Here is a 26,226-nt window from a genome sequence, read left to right as displayed (position 1 = left end):
CAGACAGACAGACAGACAGACAGACAGACAGACAGACAGACAGACAGACAGACAGACAGACAGACAGACAGACAGACAGACAGACAGACAGACAGACAGACAGACAGACAGACAGACAGACAGACAGACAGACAGACAGACAGACAGACAGACAGACAGACAGACAGACAGACAGACAGACAGACAGACAGACAGACAGACAGACAGACAGACAGACAGACAGACAGACAGACAGACAGACAGACAGACAGACAGACAGACAGACAGACAGACAGACAGACAGACAGACAGACAGACAGACAGACAGACAGACAGACAGACAGACAGACTGACAGACTGACAGACTGACAGACTGAAAGACTGACAGACAGACAGACAGACAGACAGACAGACAGACAGACAGACAGACAGACAGACAGACAGACAGACAGACAGACAGACAGACAGACAGACAGACAGACAGACAGACAGACAGACAGACAGACAGACAGACAGACAGACAGACAGACAGACAGACAGACAGACAGACAGACAGACAGACAGACAGACAGACAGACAGACAGACAGACAGACAGACAGACAGACAGACAGACAGACAGACAGACAGACAGACAGACAGACAGACAGACAGACAGACAGACAGACAGACAGACAGACAGACAGACAGACAGACAGACAGACAGACAGACAGACAGACAGACAGACAGACAGACAGACAGACAGACAGACAGACAGACAGACAGACAGACAGACAGACAGACAGACAGACAGACAGACTGACAGACTGACAGACTGACAGACTGACAGACTGACAGACTGACAGACTGACAGACTGACAGACTGACAGACTGACAGACTGACAGACTGACAGACTGACAGACTGACAGACTGACAGACTGACAGACTGACAGACTGACAGACTGACAGACTGACAGACTGACAGACTGACAGACTGACAGACTGACAGACTGACAGACTGACAGACTGACAGACTGACAGACTGACAGACAGACAGACAGACAGACAGACAGACAGACAGACAGACAGACAGACAGACAGACAGACAGACAGACAGACAGACAGACAGACAGACAGACAGACAGACAGACAGACAGACAGACAGACAGACAGACAGACAGACAGACAGACAGACAGACAGACAGACAGACAGACAGACAGACAGACAGACAGACAGACAGACAGACAGACAGACAGACAGACAGACAGACAGACAGACAGACAGACAGACAGACAGACAGACAGACAGACAGACAGACAGACAGACAGACAGACAGACAGACAGACAGACAGACAGACAGACAGACAGACTGACAGACTGACAGACTGACAGACTGACAGACTGACAGACTGACAGACTGACAGACTGACAGACTGACAGACTGACAGACTGACAGACTGACAGACTGACAGACTGACAGACTGACAGACTGACAGACTGACAGACTGACAGACTGACAGACTGACAGACTGACAGACTGACAGACTGACAGACTGACAGACTGACAGACTGACAGACTGAAAGACTGACAGACTGACAGACTGACAGACAGACAGACAGACAGACAGACAGACAGACAGACAGACAGACAGACAGACAGACAGACAGACAGACAGACAGACAGACAGACAGACAGACAGACAGACAGACAGACAGACAGACAGACAGACAGACAGACAGACAGACAGACAGACAGACAGACAGACAGACAGACAGACAGACAGACAGACAGACAGACAGACAGACAGACAGACAGACAGACAGACAGACAGACAGACAGACAGACAGACAGACAGACAGACAGACAGACAGACAGACAGACAGACAGACAGACAGACAGACAGACAGACAGACAGACAGACAGACAGACAGACAGACAGACAGACAGACAGACAGACAGACAGACAGACAGACAGACAGACAGACAGACAGACAGACAGACAGACAGACAGACAGACAGACAGACAGACAGACAGACAGACAGACAGACAGACAGACAGACAGACAGACAGACAGACAGACAGACAGACAGACAGACAGACAGACAGACAGACAGACAGACAGACAGACAGACAGACAGACAGACAGACAGACAGACAGACAGACAGACAGACAGACAGACAGACAGACAGACAGACAGACAGACAGACAGACAGACAGACAGACAGACAGACAGACAGACAGACAGACAGACAGACAGACAGACAGACAGACAGACAGACAGACAGACAGACAGACAGACAGACAGACTGACAGACTGACAGACTGACAGACTGACAGACTGACAGACTGACAGACTGACAGACTGACAGACTGACAGACTGACAGACTGACAGACTGACAGACTGACAGACTGACAGACTGACAGACTGACAGACTGACAGACTGACAGACTGACAGACTGACAGACTGACAGACTGACAGACTGACAGACTGACAGACTGACAGACTGACAGACTGAAAGACTGACAGACTGACAGACTGACAGACAGACAGACAGACAGACAGACAGACAGACAGACAGACAGACAGACAGACAGACAGACAGACAGACAGACAGACAGACAGACAGACAGACAGACAGACAGACAGACAGACAGACAGACAGACAGACAGACAGACAGACAGACAGACAGACAGACAGACAGACAGACAGACAGACAGACAGACAGACAGACAGACAGACAGACAGACAGACAGACAGACAGACAGACAGACAGACAGACAGACAGACAGACAGACAGACAGACAGACAGACAGACAGACAGACAGACAGACAGACAGACAGACAGACAGACAGACAGACTGACAGACTGACAGACTGACAGACTGACAGACTGACAGACTGACAGACTGACAGACTGACAGACTGAAAGACTGACAGACTGACAGACTGACAGACAGACAGACAGACAGACAGACAGACAGACAGACAGACAGACAGACAGACAGACAGACAGACAGACAGACTGACAGACTGACAGACTGACAGACTGACAGACTGACAGACTGACAGACTGACAGACTGACAGACTGACAGACTGACAGACTGACAGACTGACAGACTGACAGACTGACAGACTGACAGACTGACAGACTGACAGACTGACAGACTGACAGACTGACAGACTGACAGACTGACAGACTGACAGACTGACAGACTGACAGACTGACAGACTGACAGACTGACAGACTGACAGACTGACAGACTGACAGACTGACAGACTGACAGACTGACAGACTGACAGACAGACAGACAGACAGACAGACAGACAGACAGACAGACAGACAGACAGACAGACAGACAGACAGACAGACAGACAGACAGACAGACAGACAGACAGACAGACAGACAGACAGACAGACAGACAGACAGACAGACAGACAGACAGACAGACAGACAGACAGACAGACAGACAGACAGACAGACAGACAGACAGACAGACAGACAGACAGACAGACAGACAGACAGACAGACAGACAGACAGACAGACAGACAGACAGACAGACAGACAGACAGACAGACAGACAGACAGACAGACAGACAGACAGACAGACAGACAGACAGACAGACAGACAGACAGACAGACAGACAGACAGACAGACAGACAGACAGACAGACTGACAGACTGACAGACTGACAGACTGACAGACTGACAGACTGACAGACTGACAGACTGACAGACTGACAGACTGACAGACTGACAGACTGACAGACTGACAGACTGACAGACTGACAGACTGACAGACTGACAGACTGACAGACTGACAGACTGACAGACTGACAGACTGACAGACTGACAGACTGACAGACTGACAGACTGACAGACTGACAGACTGACAGACTGAAAGACTGACAGACTGACAGACTGACAGACAGACAGACAGACAGACAGACAGACAGACAGACAGACAGACAGACAGACAGACAGACAGACAGACAGACAGACAGACAGACAGACAGACAGACAGACAGACAGACAGACAGACAGACAGACAGACAGACAGACAGACAGACAGACAGACAGACAGACAGACAGACAGACAGACAGACAGACAGACAGACAGACAGACAGACAGACAGACAGACAGACAGACAGACAGACAGACAGACAGACAGACAGACAGACAGACAGACAGACAGACAGACAGACAGACAGAAATTCAGTTATATATGTGTGGATTTTTCATTCTTCATTTTTCAGATACCAAGATCCTCTGTAAGTTTGAATATAAAGACGAAATGCAAAAAATTAAAAGCATTTCTAAGCATTAAAACGGTACAACCGAGAGTAAAGAGATACGCATTGTTTATTATCGACATGTTTTCGACCTTTTGAGACAATCATACTAATAATATAATAACGCCTATTGCACTTCATTGTAAATAGTTTGTCGGACAATTTCCAAATCTTTAACTTCCGGGCTCGCATTTAATTTCGCACTTAACGTTTTCGCTAAAATCTTGCAGTGGATCGATCAACCTAAAAAATTTAAAACAAGAGACACGTTAACCGTTGTACATTGTGCTCATTATTGGTTTTTAAATTACAGAACAGTTTTGAACTTTATGATCGGCTCAGTTTCGGCCAATGGCTTTGGCCCGTCATCCACGTCGTCGAAAGAATATGCTGGTCGAGCATACTGGTGATCACAAATGTGGATAGCATCATATTCACTCATTTTTTTGAACAATTTCGACTCCAGTTGACAAACGGAACTTTCGTCGAGTCCGAGCTGTGGTCGCTGGTTTCGTTCAACATAATATGAATGGTCATCATTCATGCTGGTATAATTTATAGAACCTTCGCTTTCATTCTCTTCAACACGCTGACAAACCATTGCTCGTTCATTTCCCTCATATTTTGCATTCAAATTTTGTACATTTCCAAATGTCGGAACCGCTCCCGGTATGGTTAAAAGTTTACCTCCCCTGCTGGCTACGTACAGGTCACGTTCGTAGTTGAAATGGAGCTAAAATGGAAGAACGATAATAGTCGTCAACGGACTATAATTTATTCTGCTTATTTACGCTACAAAGACGCGAATTGGCTGTCACTTGTCGATTCGGCAGCAGCCGACAGAAATCAATCCACTTTTGTCTCGTGACGATGTCCTTGGGAAAGCGGAAAAAACCTATACCGTTGGATGCTCTGTGCACTTTACTTTTGCAAAACGATGCAGCACATTTCATTTTCCCACGAAAGTCAATTAATAATCGACATCGACATCACTCTACGCGCGTTTGCTCATCAAATCCGCACGAAGTCACTTTAGGGAAATTGACCAGACCGTGTGCAAGTCTCAGCAGTACACAGCAATCCTATATTAATTTGATTTAATTTCTTTAACTTAATAAAAACCTACCTCGTCTAAATCTTAAGATTTTTAACAAAAAACAACCAAGAAAAAATGATTAACAACTTCACTCAGTTTGTTTTGGTAAATATTTACAAAATCTTCGAAATCTTTCTGTGTACTGTCTGCTGGTGTCAACAAAGTTGTCATTGTCAAACTGAAGAAAAATCGAGCAGTTACTTTCACATAGCGAAAGCTACACAGAAGGTGCGAAGCAACTTTGAAACGTGCTTCCCCAAGTAAAAACGGTAGCTGAATTGCAAGAGCAATAGCTGTTTACGGGTTGTTTTAAGGCGATCAAAGCTGCATAAAGTAAGCACTTAAATGGTGTTCAAATAAGCGATGCTTAAGCTACTTTAAGTTTTTCAAACCAGTTCTCTCCCAAAAACTGATAAACAAGCTTAATAGCGAATTTTTCTGCTAAACAATCTACTTCTAAACAGCCATAGACATCAAACCGTTTTACGGCTGCTTAAAGGTGTTAAAATGTAGAATGGAAGCTTTCATTAGGCTCACAGCTTTCAAACTACTTTAAGGCTGCAGAGGGTGGTGTTAAAGTGACTTTACAAACTTTTACCAAGATATTCTCACTGTCTGTTCTGCAGCTGCAAATGGGGTGGATCATACGGTGAGTGCTTATAGATCAAAAGATGGCAGGTTCAATTCCCGGAAAAAAGACATGCATTTTTATTTAGCTTAGCTAGCTTACTTATACGTATTAAAGTTATTCGAAATTAAAAATATCCCGTTCAAGGCAAAATAAAAATGACGTGGTCCATTTTTTTTTAAATTTAAAAATAGATTTTTTTTTGGCTGCAGAAAGGTTGGTGAAGCTTTGATTAAGCGACTGGAAAAGCAGATTGCAAAACTATTTCTCGTTGGTTATTTTGGTTATTGGTTATTTAAAAGCGCAAAAAAGTTTCTATTAAGCTTCATTGTAGCTTCGAAAGCAGCTATTAATTAGCCTGATACTTGATAAAATCACCAGATTTACATGTTTAAGAGCTGAAAAAAGGTTTTTATTTCTAATTCTAAACCATAGATCAGTCACAGGTTGAATAAAATCAGCTATAAAAGCGTTTGATCAGCCTGAAATTGTTACTTGGGTCGGCTTTCGTTTACCGGGTTTACCAGGCCGCTTGGGGCCCGCATCTTAGATTACCGCCATCCGGGGTGACATTGGGCCACGGGGGTGAGATTGGGCCAAAAACCAAAAATGTTTATATGTGAAAATTTATTATATCTGTAGAAACTGGTGACTTAAATTCAAAATGATGATGAACATAACATATTTATTCATAACTTAGAATGGAACACAGATAATATTAGCAAACTATTTAGCCTAAGCAGGGTTTCAAAGTTCGCGATCAAAAATACGCGGAAATAACGCTTGTAAAAAATGTCCCGCATAAACCAACCCAAACAAGAAATCGCATCAACTTGCTATCTTGAAGGTATATAAACTAATCATTTACAATGTTTCGAAAGGTTATTATGTGTTGGATAAGTTTTGATTACGAAAATAATATTTTTCGAAACTTTGTACTTTTCGAGCTTCACGGGGGTGAGATTGTGCCAAGCCATAATGATCGATCCAATTTGTGGATTTCACATACACAACAAAAATACGTCAGTATACACCAGCACACTCACATTCTTTGCTATTGAGCACAATATTTTGACAGATTAGATTGCATCATCCATTTTGGAGCAAACTGCATCATAGGTCTGCTAAATAATTTAAATTAATTTTTACTTTTTCTCTGGAAATTTCAGATACTTTGAATAAACACTCTAATATAAGACGAATATATTATACCGTGTATAAACTGCCAGTTTTAACGAGGGGGGAGGGGGGTAGGATAGGCCACATGTTCTGCGGCCGCGGGTTCTTGAACGAAGTAATGGTTACTTTTGTTAAATAATCAAATAGGTATGCTTCCTTAGGATACACCCTTTCATATATCTCCCCCTTGTTAACCCTAGAAATGCTACTGGCTATATAAAGGCTCTCCATTGACTACGAACTCATTTTTAGTTATTTCAGACCACTCCGGGTTATTTTCGTTCATATTTTTTGTATGATGCGTTGTTTTTGGCCGACCCCCTGCCCCTAATAGTCCACTTAGTTCATGGACGGCCACATATGAACTACTTTATACTGATCTTTATGTGTATTGTTTATAAACATGCTAATGTTCACTGTTTAGGTTTTTAGCCAAACTTTATGTTTTTGGCACAATGTCACCCCCTAGAAGGGGTGAGATTGTGTCAAAGTTGATGCACTTCCAGTAAAATTAGGTTTCATTGTAACTAGACCATCTCTACGGTAGTTGTTAATTGAACAATTTAGTATATATTGACAGCTTCGAAATCAACTTAGTTCCTAAATTGTGTGTATACTGAGCTAAAGAACAAAAATATATACTTTTTTGGCACAATCTCGCCCCGGATGACGGTATCTAAAGAACTAGATACACCACTCTTTGCAGATTCAATCGTCAAATAAGTGGCTCCTGACGACAACAGGGTGTACTAGCCTATCATAGTGTTCGTAAAGCGTTCTCATAGGCACACGTTTGACTATATCATCTGTCTTGTGTCTAATGAGAAGGCGATACAAAGACAATTTTTTTGTATTTACGTAAGTTATCACTGACGACGCCCGATATTAACAGCAGCAGCCCAGCAACAATAGAGGTTAGCCGACACAGCTTTATAGTGAACTCCGATGAATCTCCGATTAGGGCGGACAGCACTGAATATCAACTAAAGCCCGATCTTGTGGTATTCCGTATGCCTCTAGTTCCACGTTAGTTGAAGCACTCTACATCCTCGCTGATGATGATGCCAATAGGCATCATATCCGCTAAGACGCAGATTGCGTCATGTGAAACTATGCGATACGCACTCGCCACTCTCAAACACATGACACGATAGGTACTTTCCAGCTTACCTTTTGGTTCCTAACCCTGATGACCACACCGGCCCGCCATACCTAAGTATGGACACATTGGCTAATGGCCTTCGCTTGCTACCATATACCGCAGAGCTATTAGACATCATACGAGACAATGCCGAAATAACTGTGGAAGCCGTCTGCAGGGCCGAAATAACTGTGGAAGCAGGCGTCATCGACGTGGCTCCCAAACTTGAGCTTATCGTCGACCATAACTCCCCGGAGTTTTAAGGACCGCGTTAACGAAATAGTGTAGTCCCCGACGCTGATCTTTGTTTGCTGCACCGACTTGCGGTTGTTGCAGTTTCCTGGAGCGCATCCAATTTTCTACAATGCTTATAGAGTGGGCAGCCGTCAACTCAACCTCTCTGATGGATTCACCGTAGACTTCCAAGGTAATGTCGTCCGCAAAGTCGACAATTACCACCCCTACCGGGAACTTTAGCTTCAACACCTCGTCATGCATGACGTTCCACAACACCGGGGCCCAGTATAGAACCTTGCGGAACCCCTGCGGAACCCCTGGATTGGAACGCACTTCTACCCTCTTCCGTGTTGTATCAGCACAAATCACCACAAAGCTAGTGGAGATATTCAAAATAAATACCTATTGAAAATAACTGCTAGTTGGGGTTTTACGAAGTTTGTGATAAAAATCGATCATACATTTGCTTAGAGACGGACCAAATTGTTGCTATCCGATATAACTTTCAGAAATGTCGGGATCTTTATCGACTTCAAAGTAGCATAGGACAGTCGATCGAAACCAGCTAATGGCAGATAATGTACCAACACGGGTTTCCGAACAAACTGAAGCGACCGACGTGACTGATCAGGGTTACATTGGATCGAGAGATGGGTTTCGTGCACATCTCGGGGACACTCTCGTGTCCATTCGAGACTTAGAGACTTCAATCTTTCCGACATAACGTGAAGGCAAAAGGCAAACCCAATGCGGTTTCCTGTACCCCGATCCGGCTCTTTCTGTACTTCATACCGGCGCTACCAGCATTCGCGACAGGTACAGTGTCACGTCACAGTTACAGTCAATCATGTCGTATGTCATTGATAGACATGAAGCGAAAAAAAAAACGTTTCGGCTCACGTGCTCCCTGGCAAACGAGTGAATGGCGTAGACTCAAATCATCAAAAGTGCCGCTCTACGAAAAATTTCCATACAAGTTTATGAATGAGCAGCACAAGGAATGCGAGCTGCCCTTCTCTATGATTTATCGCATTGAAGCTGCCTTTGAGGCAACATCCCATCATACGGTCAAGCTCCGAGTGATCTGGCTATAAACAACGAGATGATTTCCACTGTTAATACGCAGTCCGTCCGCTTTCTTGAAGCAGCACTCTTGTTTGCTTAGACTACGGCCCCGTACAGAGCAAAAGCGACTGCGACGCGACGCGACTTCGCTCTCATGTTGCTAAATGCACAGTCCTGCTTCGAGCGAAAAAGGGCTGCGCGTAGAAAAGTCTCGTCAGGTCGCAGATCGCTTACACTCTGGCGGTATTCCATAAGTCCATCTCCAGTGGTATTCTTCCGGCTTGCTGGAAATCTGCTCAAATGTTTCCTGTGCACAAAAAAGGCAACAAGCGAGATGTGTACAATTACCGAGGAATAATTCTCAGGAGGTTCTATTCTCAGTCACCCTCACCTCACCTTACCGGCCCCATTTGATTTGTACAGTCACCCAGGTGAGCGGAGTCACCTGAGAATCGCAAAATGTGCTCTCACCTAAAAAATTTAGGTGAGGTGACTGTGAGGCTCCATATTCCTGCTCTATTTCAACGACGTGAACCTCGTGCTTGAAGGACCACGATTATCGTATGCCAAAGATCTAAAAATATTCTCTCGTACCCGTCGCTCTCCAACGCCGGTTGGAGCATTATACTGCTCGCTGGTCAGATCGACACTGGAGTACTGTTCTGCGGTGTGGAACCGGAACTACCACAACAGCTCTGAACGAATCGAATCCGTCGCTCGATGTCTGCTGATCTACCTGGATATTCTTTCCACACGGAGGGATACTTCGAAAACCCTGCTAGTCGCCGACATTCTGCTTCTTCAGCCGGTTCAATTAATTTGTTTACCCGTCGTTTTTATAAGGTATGTTATTTTTATTACTATTTATACACTTGACCACTGGGACCATGTAAGTCTGTTGATATCTATACCTATAAAAAAGGATTTCTGTCTGCTCTATGTTCCTTATAGAATCGAAAACTACTGAACCGATCGGAGTGAAAATTTGCATGTAGGGGTTTTTGGTGCCAGGGAAGGTGCTTATGATGGTTAGAGATCCCTCCCCCCACTAAGAGGGGGGGCTCCCATACAAATCTAAACCTATAAAAATGGATTTCTGTCTGTCAGCCCGAATGTTCCTTATAGAATCGAAAACTACTGAACCGATCAGCGTGAATATTTGCATATAGGGGTTTTTGGGGCCAGGGAAGGTTCTTATGATGGTTTGAGACCCCTCCTCCCACTAAGAGGGGGGGCTCCAATACAAATGAAACTCAAATTTCTGCATAACTCGAGAACTAATCAAGCAAATGGAACAAAATTTTACATGTGGGTGTTTAGGGAGACAACATTTTTTTCAATGGTGAATTGAGACCCCTCCCCACTATAGGAGGGGGGGCTCCTATACAAATGAAATACAAATTTCCTCATAACTCGAAAACTAATTAATCAAATGGAACCATATTTGGCATGTGGGTGTTTTTGGAGGCATGAATTTTTTCTATGATGAATTGAGACCCCTTATCTTTTTAGGAGGGGGGGCTCCCATACAAATGAAATACAAATTTCCTCATAAGTCGAGAAGTAATCAAGCAAATGGAACCAAATTAGGCATGTGGGAGGTTTTGGAGGCAGGAATCTTTTCCCCCTCTGTCCCAGTAGTAGGGGGATAAGGAATATCATACAAATAAAACAGAAATTTTTGCGTAACTCAAAAACTAATCGAACTCGAGAAATTTTAGACTCTTTCATAAAACATTAATCAGTAACAAGACCACCAAAAACTATCAATAGTAACATTAGATAATTCAGCGCGAGTCGGCCATAGGCCGCGAGTGTTGCCGCCGACCTACCGTCGAAAGCGCCGGCCATTGCGGGTGGCAGCCCCCCGTAGAGATCACCTCTAGCTAGGTTTATTTATTTTCCTAGATCTACTGACCTCTATTACTTTCCTTCAGTTGGGTCACCCCTGCGAAATGGTACTTTCTACGAAAAGATTTTCCGTGAAATGGTACATCCCGCGTAAGTTTTTTTGCGAAATGTTATTCTGCGAAATTCTATATTCCGCGTTATGGTTAACTGAGAATTGGTGTTCCGCAAAATGGTATTCGGCGAAATGGTTTGTAATGATGGCGAATATTTAAATGCTATCCGGTTTATTTTATCAGGCTAAGCAAAGGGGGCAGTTGTTTTCTACTTTACTGTGAGGAAAATTTGTATATTAAAACACCCATGAACTCCCCAGAAACTTGCAAAACTCAAGATTGTGACAAAGGTCATCCAAAATTCACGATGTATGTACAACACAGTTTAATTTGTGGCAATACGAAGTTTGTCGGGTCAGCTAGTGATAAATAAATAAGAAATAATGCACTAAGACGATCAGGAAGTCGCTTAGTTATCAGCGTTCAAAACCTGATCAGTTTTCGAGGTAATTTTTTTGCAACGACACACTGCCTAGCCAAGCCTTGCCGTAAGACGTAGTCCTACGTCGAAAATATTCAAAAAAAAATCGTTGAGCGGCTTGGTAAAATCTCAAATATGAGTTAAAGAAATTATTTCCATATAATTGTGCTATCTTCTAAGATAATGGCAGAATAGAAAAAAATCTTTTACTCATCTAAAAAACTATTTTTCAATCGCGGCCGCGGGTTTTGCAATTTTCGAGCTGTTCAACAGGTTCAACACGTGCGTGCGCGAGTTACTGCTCGAATATTTTTTTTTATCAATTTGACAACTCGAGACATTGCTCGTTTCGTATATTTACTAACAATGCAGTGCAATAAGACAAAAGAACATATTGGATTGGCGCTTAATTTTCCGATTATCTCAGTTTCAAATTAGAATACAATTTTCTGTTCTATATGGATGACAATCTGGACTGTGTTTGTCGGTTCTGTTTGCGTCATCGCCGGCAAATGTGGCCACTGGGAGCATTGCACCAGCAGCATCCCTCTTTTCTGGAGAAAGTCTACCAGTGCACTCAGATCAACGTGAGTCTGCTCTACACGTGTGGTTAGTTTACGGGACCATCACTAACTGATGTTGACTTCTATTGTTGCAGATAATCGACGTGGATGAACTGCGGAGTTTCGTGTGCTTAAGCTGCTATCGCAATATTGAAAGATTTTGCGCCTTTCGAAAGATGCTGCAAGGCAATCAGAGCGATTTCCTGGAACGATTTCGTTTGGAACAGCAGGAAGGGCAAGAAGAATCATACGACGGAAAGGATGACCACCAACAGCTGCAGGTTTCCTATCATTTTCTAAGCGACGTAGATGACTCGGAGTACGATTCCGATGTGCCAATGTTGGAGCGTTGCTGGGGAGGTTCGGCCCAAATACTGGACGACCAGCACGAACCGACCGATTTCGGTTTCGATGACGATTGGTTGGAAAGGAATCTGTTTCGTGAGCCAAGCTTACCGACCGAAAGTGACGATGATTCTGCCAGTGAGACAATAAAATGTGAAACGTGCCTTATGAGATTTCCGCGTCGAATCGGTGGAACCGGCAAAGAAACAATCGACGAACACTATTGCGTTCTGCCTTAGAAGAACAATTTCGTAGAATTTAACATTGTAAATAGCAAATTGAGCAGGTTTTCAATTTTTATACAGAGCTACAAGCGAACTAAGTTTACTCAATATATTTTTATGCTAAATATATCCAACTGTTAGTCTATTTTACAAATGTGTTATTATTCCTTTTGTGTTGCAACTTTTGATTTAAAAACTCGTACCGAGTTGTCTGACCCACCGGAGATGATGATACTTGGATTGGACCAGTCACAGGCCAGCACCTTGTCTTCGTGACCAATCAGCTCAAAAATCGGTGCCTTTGGGCTGCGATAGTCCCACAATTTAACGTGATTATCATAGGCACCAGATACGAACAAATATTCGTTGGTGGTACTCCAACAAACGGATTGAACCCACTGAGTGTGTCCAAGATACGTATTTTTAACTATAGTACCCTCTGCAAATAAAAACATGTGTGAAATCACTCATTTTTGAACATACAGAACCAGTACTTACGGTTCGATTTAGGGTCGTACAATCGCAAATTTTTATCCGGTGAAGCAGCAATAATCAACCCATTCAACGGTGAGTAGCTCAAATCGAAGAACGATTTCTGACCTGAAATTTCCGACTTCACACCGCTCAAAGCAAGATCCCATATTTTTATCGTATGATCCCACGAAGAGGTCACGATTGTATTATCGTCAATCCACTGAACGCCGGAGACGCACTCTCGATGCCCGGCCAGTGTAAGTATCGGTGTTCGCGGGTTACTTTGATCCAACTTTTGACGTTTGCTGGTCGAAGGCTGCGCCTCACTGTCCTCTCGTACATCCGTGGACCATACCTTCAACATCGTATCCCAACTTCCCGTTGCCATTCGGGTCTTACTTTGATTGGCTGCAATGCAGTCCACTCCGCGTTCGTGTCCCTTGCACACCTGGACACACTCCACCGAATTGGCAGCCACGTTCCACTCCCACAGCATGACCGTTTGATCTTGTGATGCGCTTGCAAACACACCCCGTTCCTCATTCAACGAAATCCATGTCACACCCTTGACCGGTGCGATATGTCCCGGAATGGTAAGTTTGTGCTTTCCCTTAGCGGTCCACAGATTCAAGGTGTTATCATAACATCCCGTCAGAATCCATCCCTCACGAGCTTCAAGTGCCGAAACCCAATCGTCGTGCAGCAAACAGTCCTGCGGTTCCGGTGCTGGGTACCGCTCAACATATTCCAGCTCAACTGTGTCCTCAAAAGATATTTCTCTTTCCTTCAGATGTTGTCCGAGAGGAATTTTAACAAATTCTCCATTCAGCAGAAAATCGAACTCCACTTTACCCGCCTCGGGGTTATCGGAATCTTTTAACAATGTATTAATCAGTACATTCAATTCTTTATTGCTTACGTTGGCTCGGATGGAGTACGGGACATCTGGGACAGCAAATCTACGAGGATCATAATTATTCGAACCACATCGTGGTGGAAATTCAGGTAAATTAATACTTACTGCTTCTGCTTGGTAGTGAGATGCAGTTGAAGCTGTCCCTCAGTTTTGCCGGTGATTTTCAGTGCCATCCTTTCAATGGTAGCCGTTGTTTGGCTAACTAAGCACGTTTTTAAAACGTTTTTTCTAAAGTTAAAATAAGCAGCAGCTTGTAAAAGCAAATTATTGCCGGAAAACGCCGACCGCCAACAAAATAGGTCGCACACAAAAACACGCTGAAATCCGAAAACCGAAATCCTATTTTGACGTTTACGATGGCAGCTTCGGATGCGGGCAGAGATGCCAGATTTCTCTAAACACGCATGTTTGCAACTACTCGAAAATGAAGAGAAACTGCTCGAACAGCGAGTTTTTCGGTAAAAAACAATTTTTTTAAATCTTCACACATTTTATGTACAAATCTTCAGATATCTGAGTAATAAAGCAAAGCCTTGGGTTTAAATGTCTTTTCTAAGACTTGAACCTTCTTTATCGACAGACTTTACAGCCGGATATCCACCTTTTCGCGTGCGTTCAAGCTGGTTTCAGGCTGATCAAACGCTTTTATTGCTGATTTTATTCAACCTGTGGCTGAACTATGGTTTAGGGAGGTTTAGGGTTAAAAATAAAAACCTTTTTTCAGCTCTTAAAAAACTAAATCTGGTGATTTTATCAAGCGTCGAGCTTGTTAATAGCTGCTTTTAAAGCTGCAATGAAGCCTAATGGAGGATTTTCGCACTTTTCAACAGCCAGTTTGCACAATGGGTTTCCTACGAAAGGCTGAAAATCGAAAGGCTGAAAACCGAAAGGCTGAAAATCAAAAGGCTGAAACATCATAAGGCTGAAAAATATATAAGGCTGAAAAGAAGCGCATTGTTTCACAGACTATTGCCAAATATTACAGCTTTATTACAATAAGGATTATTTCTGAGTCAAATTCTGCTACAGTTATTATTTGCCATTCATAGTTCGAGTCATTGGATTTAACTACATATTGCAGTTAAAAAATTCTCGTATGAGTGAATGAGTATGCTTTACTTCGTCTATAAGGTTTGCCAGGGGAAAGCAAAGCAAACAGAACTGTTTTATTCATACGGGCGAGTATGTCATAAAACTTTCGCGGCTTTCTGCCTGCTCAAGTGTTCGTTATATGCTGTACTTACTCGTTACCGCTTGTTCGGATTCAACTAAGGGATAACCCCTACTAGTGAGTAAACCCAGGAAAATGCTTGCACCTAAATAGGGCGGGTCGCCGGCGAACACTCGCGGCCTGCGGCCGTCTCGTCCTGACTCATCTAGGAATGTGTTTGGCACATAAACATGGGATCATTGTAAAAATTTACTGGAACACATTGAAACGAGATGAAAAGCATGCAATGCCTTCTCAGTGCACAAGTTAAGCTTAAATGATACGCTTTCCCCGTTGGACACTATAAAATGTAGTGTAACTATTTTTCATAATTTATAAAAAATTATCAAAAATTAATTAAGTTTTCTTCGATTTAAGTTGAAGTTGTGAAAAATTCTGAAATTTCTGCCTTTAGCATTACATACACATTGTTTATTCAAAGTTTCAGCCATTCGTTATTCAGCCTTTCGAACATTCAGCCTTACGACGCGACCTTTTGTCCATTCAGCCTTATGTAGGGCTTACTTAGTTTTCAGCCTTTCGAATTTCATCCCTTCGTGTTTCAGCCTTATGATTTTCAGCCTTATGTTGCTAACCCCATCAACCTTTATGCAGCCAAAAACTCTATTTTTAAATTAAAAAAAATGAAACACGATTTTTTTTGCCGTAAACATTGTCAAACGCGATATTTTTAATTTCGGATAACTTTAATTTGTATAAGCATGCTAATTAAAAATGCATGTGTTTTTTCGGGAATTGAATCTGCTACCTTCTAGTCCATAAGCACTCAGCGTATGATCCGCCCCATCTGCATCTGCAGAACAGACAGTGGGAATATCTTTACACCTGAAAGCAGTCGATAATGTCGATAATTGACAAACTTTTGCTGTCAGCCGAATGGCGAAATTCTATCTGACAGTATGTGTGCTGAGAGCCGAATGAAAACTTGATAGTAGTTTGTAAAGCCACTTTAACACCTTTAAAGTAGTTTGAAAGCTGTGAGCTAATGAAAACCTCTACTGTACACTTTAAGCAGCCGTAAAACAGTTTGATGTTTATGGCTGTTTTGAAGCGGATTGCTTAGCAGAAAAATCCGCTATTAAACATGCTTATCAGCCTTTGAAGAACTTAAAGTAGTTTAAATATCGCTTGTTCAACCACCATTTAAGTGCTTACTTTATGCAGCTTTGATCGCCTTGAAGCAGCCAGTAAACAGCAATTGCTACCGTTGTTACTTGGGACGCAAGTCTGTTTGTAGCGATAGTAGGATGTATCCATGTATGCAGTAATACGATTCTGTACACATGACGAATCGCTACAAACACATATGTGCTACATACGTAACGTTGATCAAAGTGGTAACATTGTATACGTTTAATCCTCAACCGATTTCGACGTTATTTCCATGAATTGATTGAATGTTTTATTAAAACGAATCGAAGTCACACTAAACCAAATAGTAAATAAATTTTCATGATATGTTTCTACGTAATCGGAAGACAATACGCGTGATTTTTAAAAAAAGCCGAAAATTTTGCGCAAAACTTTTCTGCGGCTTACAAAAGAAGAACACTGATAATAAAGCAATTACAAGCTGCAGACGTTTTGGAAGTGGCAGAAAATGTCGCCCGTGACCAGAAAACTTATTCCCGCCATTCGTTGGTCATCCGCAACGGCGAAAAATTCAACTGTTCCCTCGTTGCCAGTGTTATTATGGTATTGACTGGGCAAGAAAATATAATAAACTCTTCAATCGTTGTGTGGCTCTTAAAAGGACCGATTGCTTGATTATGATACCTCCAGCTTGCAATAAACTTACACTAACGCACTTAACGTAATTTTCTTTTCGGTAAATTGGACCGATAACTGCAGTTGCATGCAAACCAGGCACAGCTTTTTGCAACGAACCAACCGGAAAGCTTCAGCAGCCATGCGATTGACGAAGCCGTTCGTGTATTGTCATAAGTAACGATGAAATACCAGTCCAGGTGGCCAGCTGCAAATGACGTGGGATAATTCTGGTGTTTTTGTTGTCTCGAGCAGCATTTCCTGCCAACTCAAGCAGCTAAGTATTCCATCACGGCAGCCAGCTCCAGCTTCAATAGTTTCCTTTCCTCAACAGCCGGTGAATTCAACCGGCCGGGAACTGCAGACGCGCACGGCTCGAGCGTGACTTTCGCTGCCCTTGATGTTTCCTCCTTTACCGCGTCCAGACATGCCGATAAGATGTTGGCAGTAACGCAGCTAGTGTTTGAATAATGCTGTTCACCGGCTTACCACTTGTTATATACCAGAGCAAGCGACAAGAATCGGTCTCTCCTATTTTTCATGGTCCGTCATACCATCATCTACGTTGAACAAAGTGGAGGATTTCAATTTCAGTCTGAACAAAAGATCAAAGTTACCAGTGAGCCGTTCACCTTATGCTGCCAAATAAACATTATGCTACGAATTACCACAGTGAACCGACATTCATCTTAATCTCGTGGGGTGCGTAAAAACCAACCGCCATCTTGAAAGCATGTGGTAATGCTCCCGTTGCGTGGCGCTTGCATCTCTGACAAGGCGGACTTTGATTTGTTACTATAAAATTACAAACAAACAAAACAGTAACTGTAGCAACCAAACTTTTGGATAAACAAACACTGTCAGCAATCGTATTGGAATTCATTAGGAGACAACTCACTGAATGCCACTGCCCCCTTTCAGTGGCATTCAGTGAGTTGTCTCCTAATGAATTCCAATTGATCAATCAGTACAAAACTTTTGGAAATTGAGGTTGGAATGAACAATTATACCAAATTTGGTTCAAATCGGAGGTGGTCGATTACAATGGGTAAGATCGCTTTAGAGGGAATGACCCCTATATAAACTTAAAAATTGAATTTTTCAATAAACCCGATAGAATAATTTAAGACCTTTTTTTAAATTCTTTGTTTTGATCAATATTAACAGCCTGTGAAGAGGTAGGTACATGAAAGTGAAATAATAAGTGCCTTCGAACATAGCGTGCATGGGTTTTCGTGTAAGAGTAAGAGCGAACAAGCCTAAAAATCTTTTACTTTCGTAGTCGCGAATAGATAGTAGAATAAACATAGATAAGTGGATGCTCTTTCCTCAGAACTGGCAACGAAAAAAAAATCAGAGGAGTTGTGTACAAGACACGACCGCATATATAGGTGACGCAGGACTACGTAAGTCACTTTGTAGTGATAGTAGCATGTATTCATGCTTGTAATCATTCGATTCTTCATGTGTACATGCTATATGCAACATATATACATGCTACATGCGTTGTATGTAACATTTATCAAAGTAGTAACATTGCATACGTTCAATTCTCAAAAGATTGTGCATTTGAAAACAATTTAACAAAATCAAGAACACAAACTATTGCTTTCCTGCTACCTTACTGAAATTAAAGATTGTTTTTATTACTCATGGTTCCCCACGTTGAAGGGATTTTACCAATTCAATCCTATTTTATCAACAGCACATCTTTTCAATACACTTCTAATGAAACGGTAAGCATGCGTATTCACGGGAAACTAGCAGTTATTGACTTTTCGTCATAAAGCCCAATTTCGGAAACAGCTTTTGGGCCCAAAAGCGGGATTGTGTTTATAAAAATGTATATACTGCATTCTTCTTGCCAATCTAAACACAGCGAATATATTTTCATAAACCGAATTTTTGTTTCAAACAAAAAAACTGCTTTTGAAATTGGCAGAAACGATGATGACTAATTTCACCTTCATACAGAGTCGTATTATAATCGAACACTACAGCTGTAGCACATTTTTCCAACACAGATATCAAATTCGCCTAGGTTTAATCGTCTCGCAGTAAAGAATTTGCGATCTGTTGGGACAACGAACTTGTGTCATTTTTGTGGCACACTTCCCTAACACAGACATCAAATTAGACTAGGTTTAATCGCGTTCGTAAGAAATCTGTTGGCACGAGGGGGCTATGTCACTCTTTCTGGCGTACTTCCCAAGCAAGGACATCAAAATGGTCTAGGTTTAACCACGGTGTTAAGAAATCTTGTTGAAACGAGGAAACTTGGTCACTTGTTTTGGCTTACTTCCCAAGCACAGATATCAAATTGGTATAGGTTTAGATCATCGCAAAGAATCATCCAACCAATCACGAAGCGAGAATTCTGGTAAAACATAGGTTCATTATTTTCAACTTTTCAATAGTTTAACATCAAGAATCCACACTTTTCTTCATTTGGGTCAATTCTTAGAAGATTTTCCGATCGATTGGTGTAAGAATATTGAAAATCGATGGGAAAACCGCTGAGCTATTAGCGCTCAAAACCTTTCATTTTTCGTGACGCTCGCATTTTTCGATTTTTTGGAATGACACCCTATCTTAAAACTTGCCGTAAGACGTAGTCCTACGTCAAAAAAACTACAATCACATTTCAGCATCACTCTTGTAAGCGTGAGGTCCAAAAAGCGCACGGAATATCGATGACCGAAGCGGACGAACTGCCGGAAAAGACTTTCGGGAACGGGGCAAATAAAAACGAAATACGTGCTACTTCTAGTGAATCAATATCAATTCTGAATATGCCTATTTGTTCACCGGGGTTGACTTTTATAATTGATATTATGCTATCAAACAAATGACAATAGGCAGTAAGTCAGAAGATATTCAAAGGAGCTATGAAGTATATTGCAGTTTCATCACTAAACGAGAATAACATTTGCTGGGGCTCGTATGTGTAGGGTTCAGAGGGGAGCAAAGAGTGGAGGGGAGGATCCGGGAGTTTGGATTTTTATGTTGTTGATATTATTCCTACTGCAAACAGCTTCAGCGAGAGCCCCAACTAATGTCAAAAAATCGTTATATGTGTGCGTGGTGGAATACTTCATATTGGTTGGATTTAGCTAAAATTTTGTTAAAACTACTCAAAATGCCCTGAAGCGTACAAAATCAGACTTTGAGTAGTTTTTCATTCAAAAAATTGAGAGTAGGAACTTCAGAGTGCGCTATTTGTCACACACTCTTAAATGAGTTTACCCGTAAGGCTGTGAATCATTTCGCGAAATTTTTAACTTTTTGGTTAAAATTTGACAGTTCGATGGTTTTTCGAAAATAACCCTGCTCGGGAGCATGGTTAGTTTTAACCACCCCATCGGTAGGCAACCATGTTTTCGCCGCCAACATCTCGTGTGTGCGAAAATGAGATAGCATGTCAGCACTGCGTTTCATTCAAATGCCAGCAGTCTGATTTGGGCCCGCTGCCAAATTTTGAGCCCCGGACATGCTGTCGCTGACGTTCACTGCAGCTCGATATAGAGATGGTGATGGGGTGGTTTTAACCAAGTTCTGAGAGCCAATGAGATATACCACAAGTGAGGAAAGGGCTTCGATGTGTTTCACTGATTTTTCCTTGAATTTTTTTTCACCAATGTATGGATGTTTAACATATAACAAATTTGTTTATTCAGCCCCAAATGAACTGAGATAAGTTTTATCTATCAAATAGGTGCAAATGAACACCAAAAATTCATCCGATTCCAACATGGGCTGAATAAATAAATTCGCTGGTATAGAAACATATCTTCATCCTCACCTTATATATGCTCTCATTGAGTAAAACAACAATCTGTCAAATATGAAATGGTTCGCATTCTGAACTGATTTTAACCACTCGAGTAGAAATAACCATCGAACTGTCAAATTTCAACTAAAAAGTTAAAAATTTCGCGAAATGGTTCACAGTCTTAATTGGTTGAATTTAGTTAAAACTTGGTTAAAACTACTCAAAATGCCCTTAACGTCTACAAACACAGATTTTGAGTAGTTTTTCAACCAAAAAGTTGGCAGTAGGAACTTGAAAGTGCGTTATTTATCACAGAGAATAATTTAAGGGTATTTTGAGTAGTTTCAACCCAGCTTTAGCTAAATTCGAATTATTTCCGGGTAGAATCATTTAAGAGTGCAGAAAACAATTCAATTATCGGTAGCAAGTAACCAAAATTGGTTGAATTTTTTACCCACAATTTGAGTTTGTACACTTTAAGGGCATTTCGAGTAGTTTCAACCGGCTTTTAGTTAAATCCAACCTATTTACAGGAAGACTTATTTAAGAGCGTATATTGCTTATATGTATGATCGCTTTTCTCCATTTCCCGTGGTTGGATTATTACAAAATTAATATCAAAATAATCAGAGAGGCCTGCAAAATAAAAAGTAAATTTTTTAAACTTTTTTAATTATTTTATAAAGAAAAATTAGAAAACGTAAATCCTGCCCTGTTCTAAATCGATAGTACCATCGGTGGTCCCCTCAAAAACCGTTTTGACAGTTCTTTGCAGCTTCTGCTCTGCTGGTTTGTCTTCGTCGGTTTTGGATGACGTGACAAGCGAAAGAAACATCGGTATTCGGTACTCGGTAGCACAGCATCTTTTATCCAAAAGAATTAATCAAAAATTGATAAAGAACATACCGACGTAGTTGTAACCGGCCGACAAATACAACTTAGTGCAATATATTTAAAAGCAGCAGAAAACTTCGATCGTTAAATCATTCTGTTAGCTCCTTGCATCAGCATTCGGCAAAGCAGATAACATCGCTCTCATCAGTCTCTGTCTGTAGGCAGACACGAAAAGTGGCAGGACCAGTTTCGACGACAAACACCGATCAATCATACGGGATCGGCTGCGGCTACAAAGGAGACAAAGGGCAAGAATTTCCAAAAAAAAAAGAAATAGGACAAACCATCTTTCGTTGGACCCCAAGTGACATACGCACAACAGGTAGTGGTGTGGTTGGTGAAAGCGAAAGTGATTGCACCATACGCGTATTTAGGACGCTGTTGTTATTTGCTTAACAGTCAACCAATGGAGAACCACTCTTTAAACAGTAACTGTTCAGAAAACAGTAAACCTAACGATGAGAAGGAAAAAGACTGCGGAAAGATCGATGGTAAGTTTTCGACCAAAGGTGCGCGCCTTTGTTTACGTTGGTTCAATTTTACACTTTTTACCTGTTTCATTGCATTGCAGCACCGTTGATGAAAATCAAAACGTACCTTTCGGCACTGCGGCCGTGGTCGTTGTCGGCAAGCTTGGTGCCGACCCTGCTGGGGTCCACGCTTGCCTACCGGACGGTGGGATTTCACGAGTTTAATTTCCTGTCGTTCGTGTGCACCATCCTGACGGTGGTGACGGTGCACTGCGCCGGCAACGTGGTCAACACCTACTTTGATTTCGTGAAGGGCATTGACAACCGCAAGTCGGACGATCGAACGCTGGTGGATCACATTCTTAGCAAGGATGAGGTTTGTGTCATTTCGTTTGGTTGCTTTTGTTCGAAATTGTTATTGGTTGTTTTGTAGGTTGTCACGTTGGGGGCGGTTCTTTACTGTGCCGGATGTTTTGGGTTTATTTTGCTGGTGTATATGTCACCCGCTAGGCTAGAGCATCTAGCGTTGGTCTACTTTGGCGGATTGTCCTCCAGTTTTCTCTATACCGGTGGTATTGGACTGAAGTACATCGCCCTTGGCGATGTGTTGATTCTGATTATCTTTGGACCGATTTCGGTGCTGTTCGCTTTTATGGCACAAACCGGACACGTGGAGTGGATGACCATCTATTACGCCATCCCGCTGGCTCTGAACACGGAAGCCATTCTGCATAGCAACAATACTCGCGATGCCGAATCGGATAAGAAGGTTGGAATCGTTACGCTGGCTATCCTAATCGGTAAGACATCGTCCTATATCCTGTATGCGTTGTTGCTATTTACACCGTACGTAATGTTCGTGGTGCTGGGCATGAAATATTCGAGTGCTTTCTTGATCCCGATGGTGACGCTGCCGCAAGCTTTCAAGATCGAGAAGCAGCTGCGCAATGAAGCCACCATGCACGGTGTACCGCGACAGACGGCAAAGCTGAACCTTTTCTTCGGCATTCTCTATGTGCTGGCTTGTTTCGTGGCACCGCAGCTGCCGTTCATCACCAGGAAGTAGATTCGGACGGCCCAGTGGCAGGTACTGTTGACAGTATCTTCACAAATTGTTGTGTAATGATGACTCGTAATTTGTTTATCTGGCACATTTTATCGCCTCACTCGCTCCTACGCTAAATATCTACCTACTATCATACCTACTTGTAATAATTTATTTATTGTGCGAGAGATTTTTCTTTAATTTAAGATTCTTTTTGTTTATTTGTCGTCGTGCATTATCTTTTTTACTGCTCTATGATAGGAAAGAAGGAGTTAAAAGCCGAAAGACTCGAAACAATCAGCTGAATGAACAAATACGAACATGTCGCAGTCTGCTCCCCAGTACATTTTACATATTTATGAGCTTAACAAAAACGTTTTGTTTATTTAATTTAGTTCAAAAGAAGCTTTTGGTACTTACAAAAAATAAAAACAGTACTAGTTTTAGTAGTATTTGCACGAAAATTGTGTTGCGAAAGTTTTTCCTGTTCAACCAATCATTATTATCTTCGGAGTGATGCTTTCCCAAATTAAATACCTCTCGATCCTTGAACTGCATATCAAAACCAGAATATTGACTCGCTAAAACCGAACCAAATCATGAACCCCACCCCAGGAAGTAAGCATCCTATAAGCATTGAAACATACCGCGTATAAATTTTCCAATACAAATTAAGAACATCGTAACTTTGTACTTATTCTTATTAGATGAGAAAATTATCTTTTGTTCCATATCAATTTCCTATTGTTGAGACGTGGAACAAACGAAAACGCAAAGCATCCAAGTAGATACTTATAAAAAATCATTGATGTGCAAATATAGCTGCCAGACCTCTTTTAGCAAAACTGGACTGAGGATGCAACGGAAAATGGACAAGTTCCGCTGAGAGAAAAAAAAGTGCGACAATAACTAGCTGTATTTCATAGGGTATATATTATTAGACATACGCAGTGGAAGTGGAAAAGGATAAACCGAACAAGATAAAAACCCCCAAACGTAATTTTACAACCCAATCATCAGTGTAGAGATAAGTGGTTTCTTAACTCCCAAAAAGAGTCCCGGAAGAAAATCATCAACTTATGAACTGTTATTAATTATTCAGTGTTTGAATAGTATATTGTTTGTCCGTTCGTCGGACCAGAATGAGCAAGCCGGCAGAACCGATTCAACTTCAAGAAGCAAAACACGCATGATGTTCGTTCTAACGTTCTAGGATTCTTTATAAATTTAATCTCACTATAGTAAAAAAGTACTTACAAAATAATTTATTGTTATGCATTAAGGTAGGGTAACCGGTCGTAAGCATTAAAACTTGAAAATAGAAAAGTTAAAAGATGATTAAAACAAAACAAAAAACACATGCCAAACATGTCGTCTACTTCGAATTTCCCAAAATTAACCGAAGCAGGGTCGGTGTCGACTTGACACACTGGCCTCTCCCCCCACCCCCGATTTTATCAAATTGTTCGCTGAAATATAGATATTATATTCGCAGGCTAGAAGTTTATGCTTTTGCTTGTGGTGAGAAACCAGTTAAAACAAATTATTAGAGCGAAGATGTTCGTTAATTTTGCAATAGGTTATTTCCCTAATAGATAACGATGACGATATAGATTTGTAAATTTATCAGTGAAAGTTGCAGATAATACGAGAACAAAACAAACAACAACAAAAAAAAAAAACCAAGTAACTGCTCTTTAGATTATACGATATTGCATGACATTTTAATTAACGTAGTGGAAATCACAGTTTACTTCGTTACCATGGAAACACTGAATGTGTTGTCCGAGTGCGAGCTCGCTTGCTTGGATACACAACTGGCCTGACGTCTCAGGACAAGGCCTTTATAATATAATCGCATCTCGCGTCATTCCAATCTCATCTGCCTAGCCTTTTAGTTCGGTATAGGTATTAATCTAAAAATCCAAATCGTCGACGGACAAATCGACCGAACTTGTTCAATGTCATGTTTCGGATGTTAATCATCACTTGCATTATATCACCTTCTAGCGCAATTTTGCAGAGCAAGCATTTTGTCGAAGAACAATGTGAGATTTGACAATCCACCAGAAAATCCCACACAGCATTGAATATCATCCATCCTAATTCCCCATATTCGCTGCCGGTTTACACTACCTCAGACTTAAACGTTGGGACTCAGAATTTCACGACGTTTTTGGAGGATTTGCCGCTAGGTAAATATCTGGTCCATTTTAGACCGAACTTCCATGAATCCGGACTGATGACTTCCCACGAATCTACTAGCTAGTAGCAACCGTTGATGGAAGATGACCCAAGCACGCGCTTTGTAGACAGCATTCTGGATAGTAATCGTTCGGTAATTAGCTAGTCATTCTGTATCTCTAGTCATGATAGTCAATCGATAGTCGCTTTGTTCCGAGTTCACTTTGATTTGAAATGTTCGCTGCAATACCATCATTTCCTACTGCCTTGTCTTTTTTCAACCGCTGGATAGCTTCCTTACATTCTTCTATCATTGAGCGTCGCTTAAAACACAAACGAATTCGTTTCCT

The 26,226-nt window shown here is 41.9% G+C and overlaps 4 protein-coding genes across 4 annotated transcripts; 2 read left to right on the top strand and 2 right to left on the bottom strand.

The window, feature by feature from the left end:
• Positions 1-4,328: 4,328 nt before the first annotated feature.
• Positions 4,329-5,446, bottom strand: LOC128743700 (uncharacterized). Its single transcript, XM_053840327.1, has 4 exons — positions 5,387-5,446; positions 5,052-5,322; positions 4,572-4,993; positions 4,329-4,503 (listed from the first exon to the last, which is right to left on the bottom strand). Exons 2-4 carry the CDS (start codon positions 5,211-5,213, stop codon positions 4,434-4,436), a joined length of 654 nt encoding a protein of 217 aa, XP_053696302.1. The 5' UTR covers positions 5,214-5,322; positions 5,387-5,446; the 3' UTR covers positions 4,329-4,433.
• A 6,998-nt stretch (positions 5,447-12,444) lies between these two features.
• On the top strand, positions 12,445-13,181 carry LOC128743882 (uncharacterized). Its single transcript, XM_053840569.1, has 2 exons — positions 12,445-12,578; positions 12,650-13,181. Exons 1-2 carry the CDS (start codon positions 12,450-12,452, stop codon positions 13,136-13,138), a joined length of 618 nt encoding a protein of 205 aa, XP_053696544.1. The 5' UTR covers positions 12,445-12,449; the 3' UTR covers positions 13,139-13,181.
• Positions 13,182-13,259: 78 nt separating this feature from the next.
• Positions 13,260-14,786, bottom strand: LOC128742748 (ribosome biogenesis protein WDR12 homolog). Its single transcript, XM_053839200.1, has 3 exons — positions 14,619-14,786; positions 13,622-14,556; positions 13,260-13,562 (listed from the first exon to the last, which is right to left on the bottom strand). The coding sequence occupies exons 1-3, from the start codon at positions 14,684-14,686 to the stop codon at positions 13,285-13,287; spliced, it is 1,281 nt and encodes a 426-aa protein (XP_053695175.1). The 5' UTR covers positions 14,687-14,786; the 3' UTR covers positions 13,260-13,284.
• Positions 14,787-22,113: 7,327 nt separating this feature from the next.
• Positions 22,114-25,377, top strand: LOC128742031 (ubiA prenyltransferase domain-containing protein 1 homolog). The gene is made up of 3 exons (XM_053838211.1): positions 22,114-22,668; positions 22,749-23,023; positions 23,081-25,377. The coding sequence occupies exons 1-3, from the start codon at positions 22,584-22,586 to the stop codon at positions 23,711-23,713; spliced, it is 993 nt and encodes a 330-aa protein (XP_053694186.1). The 5' UTR covers positions 22,114-22,583; the 3' UTR covers positions 23,714-25,377.
• Positions 25,378-26,226: the final 849 nt, after the last annotated feature.

The sequence above is a fragment of the Sabethes cyaneus genome, chromosome 3 (assembly GCF_943734655.1).
Source record: "Sabethes cyaneus chromosome 3, idSabCyanKW18_F2, whole genome shotgun sequence".
In the NCBI taxonomy this organism is placed as follows: domain Eukaryota; kingdom Metazoa; phylum Arthropoda; class Insecta; order Diptera; family Culicidae; genus Sabethes; species Sabethes cyaneus.
The sequence above is the reverse complement of the archived record's forward strand: the minus strand, read 5'-3'. Positions and strand labels throughout refer to the sequence as shown.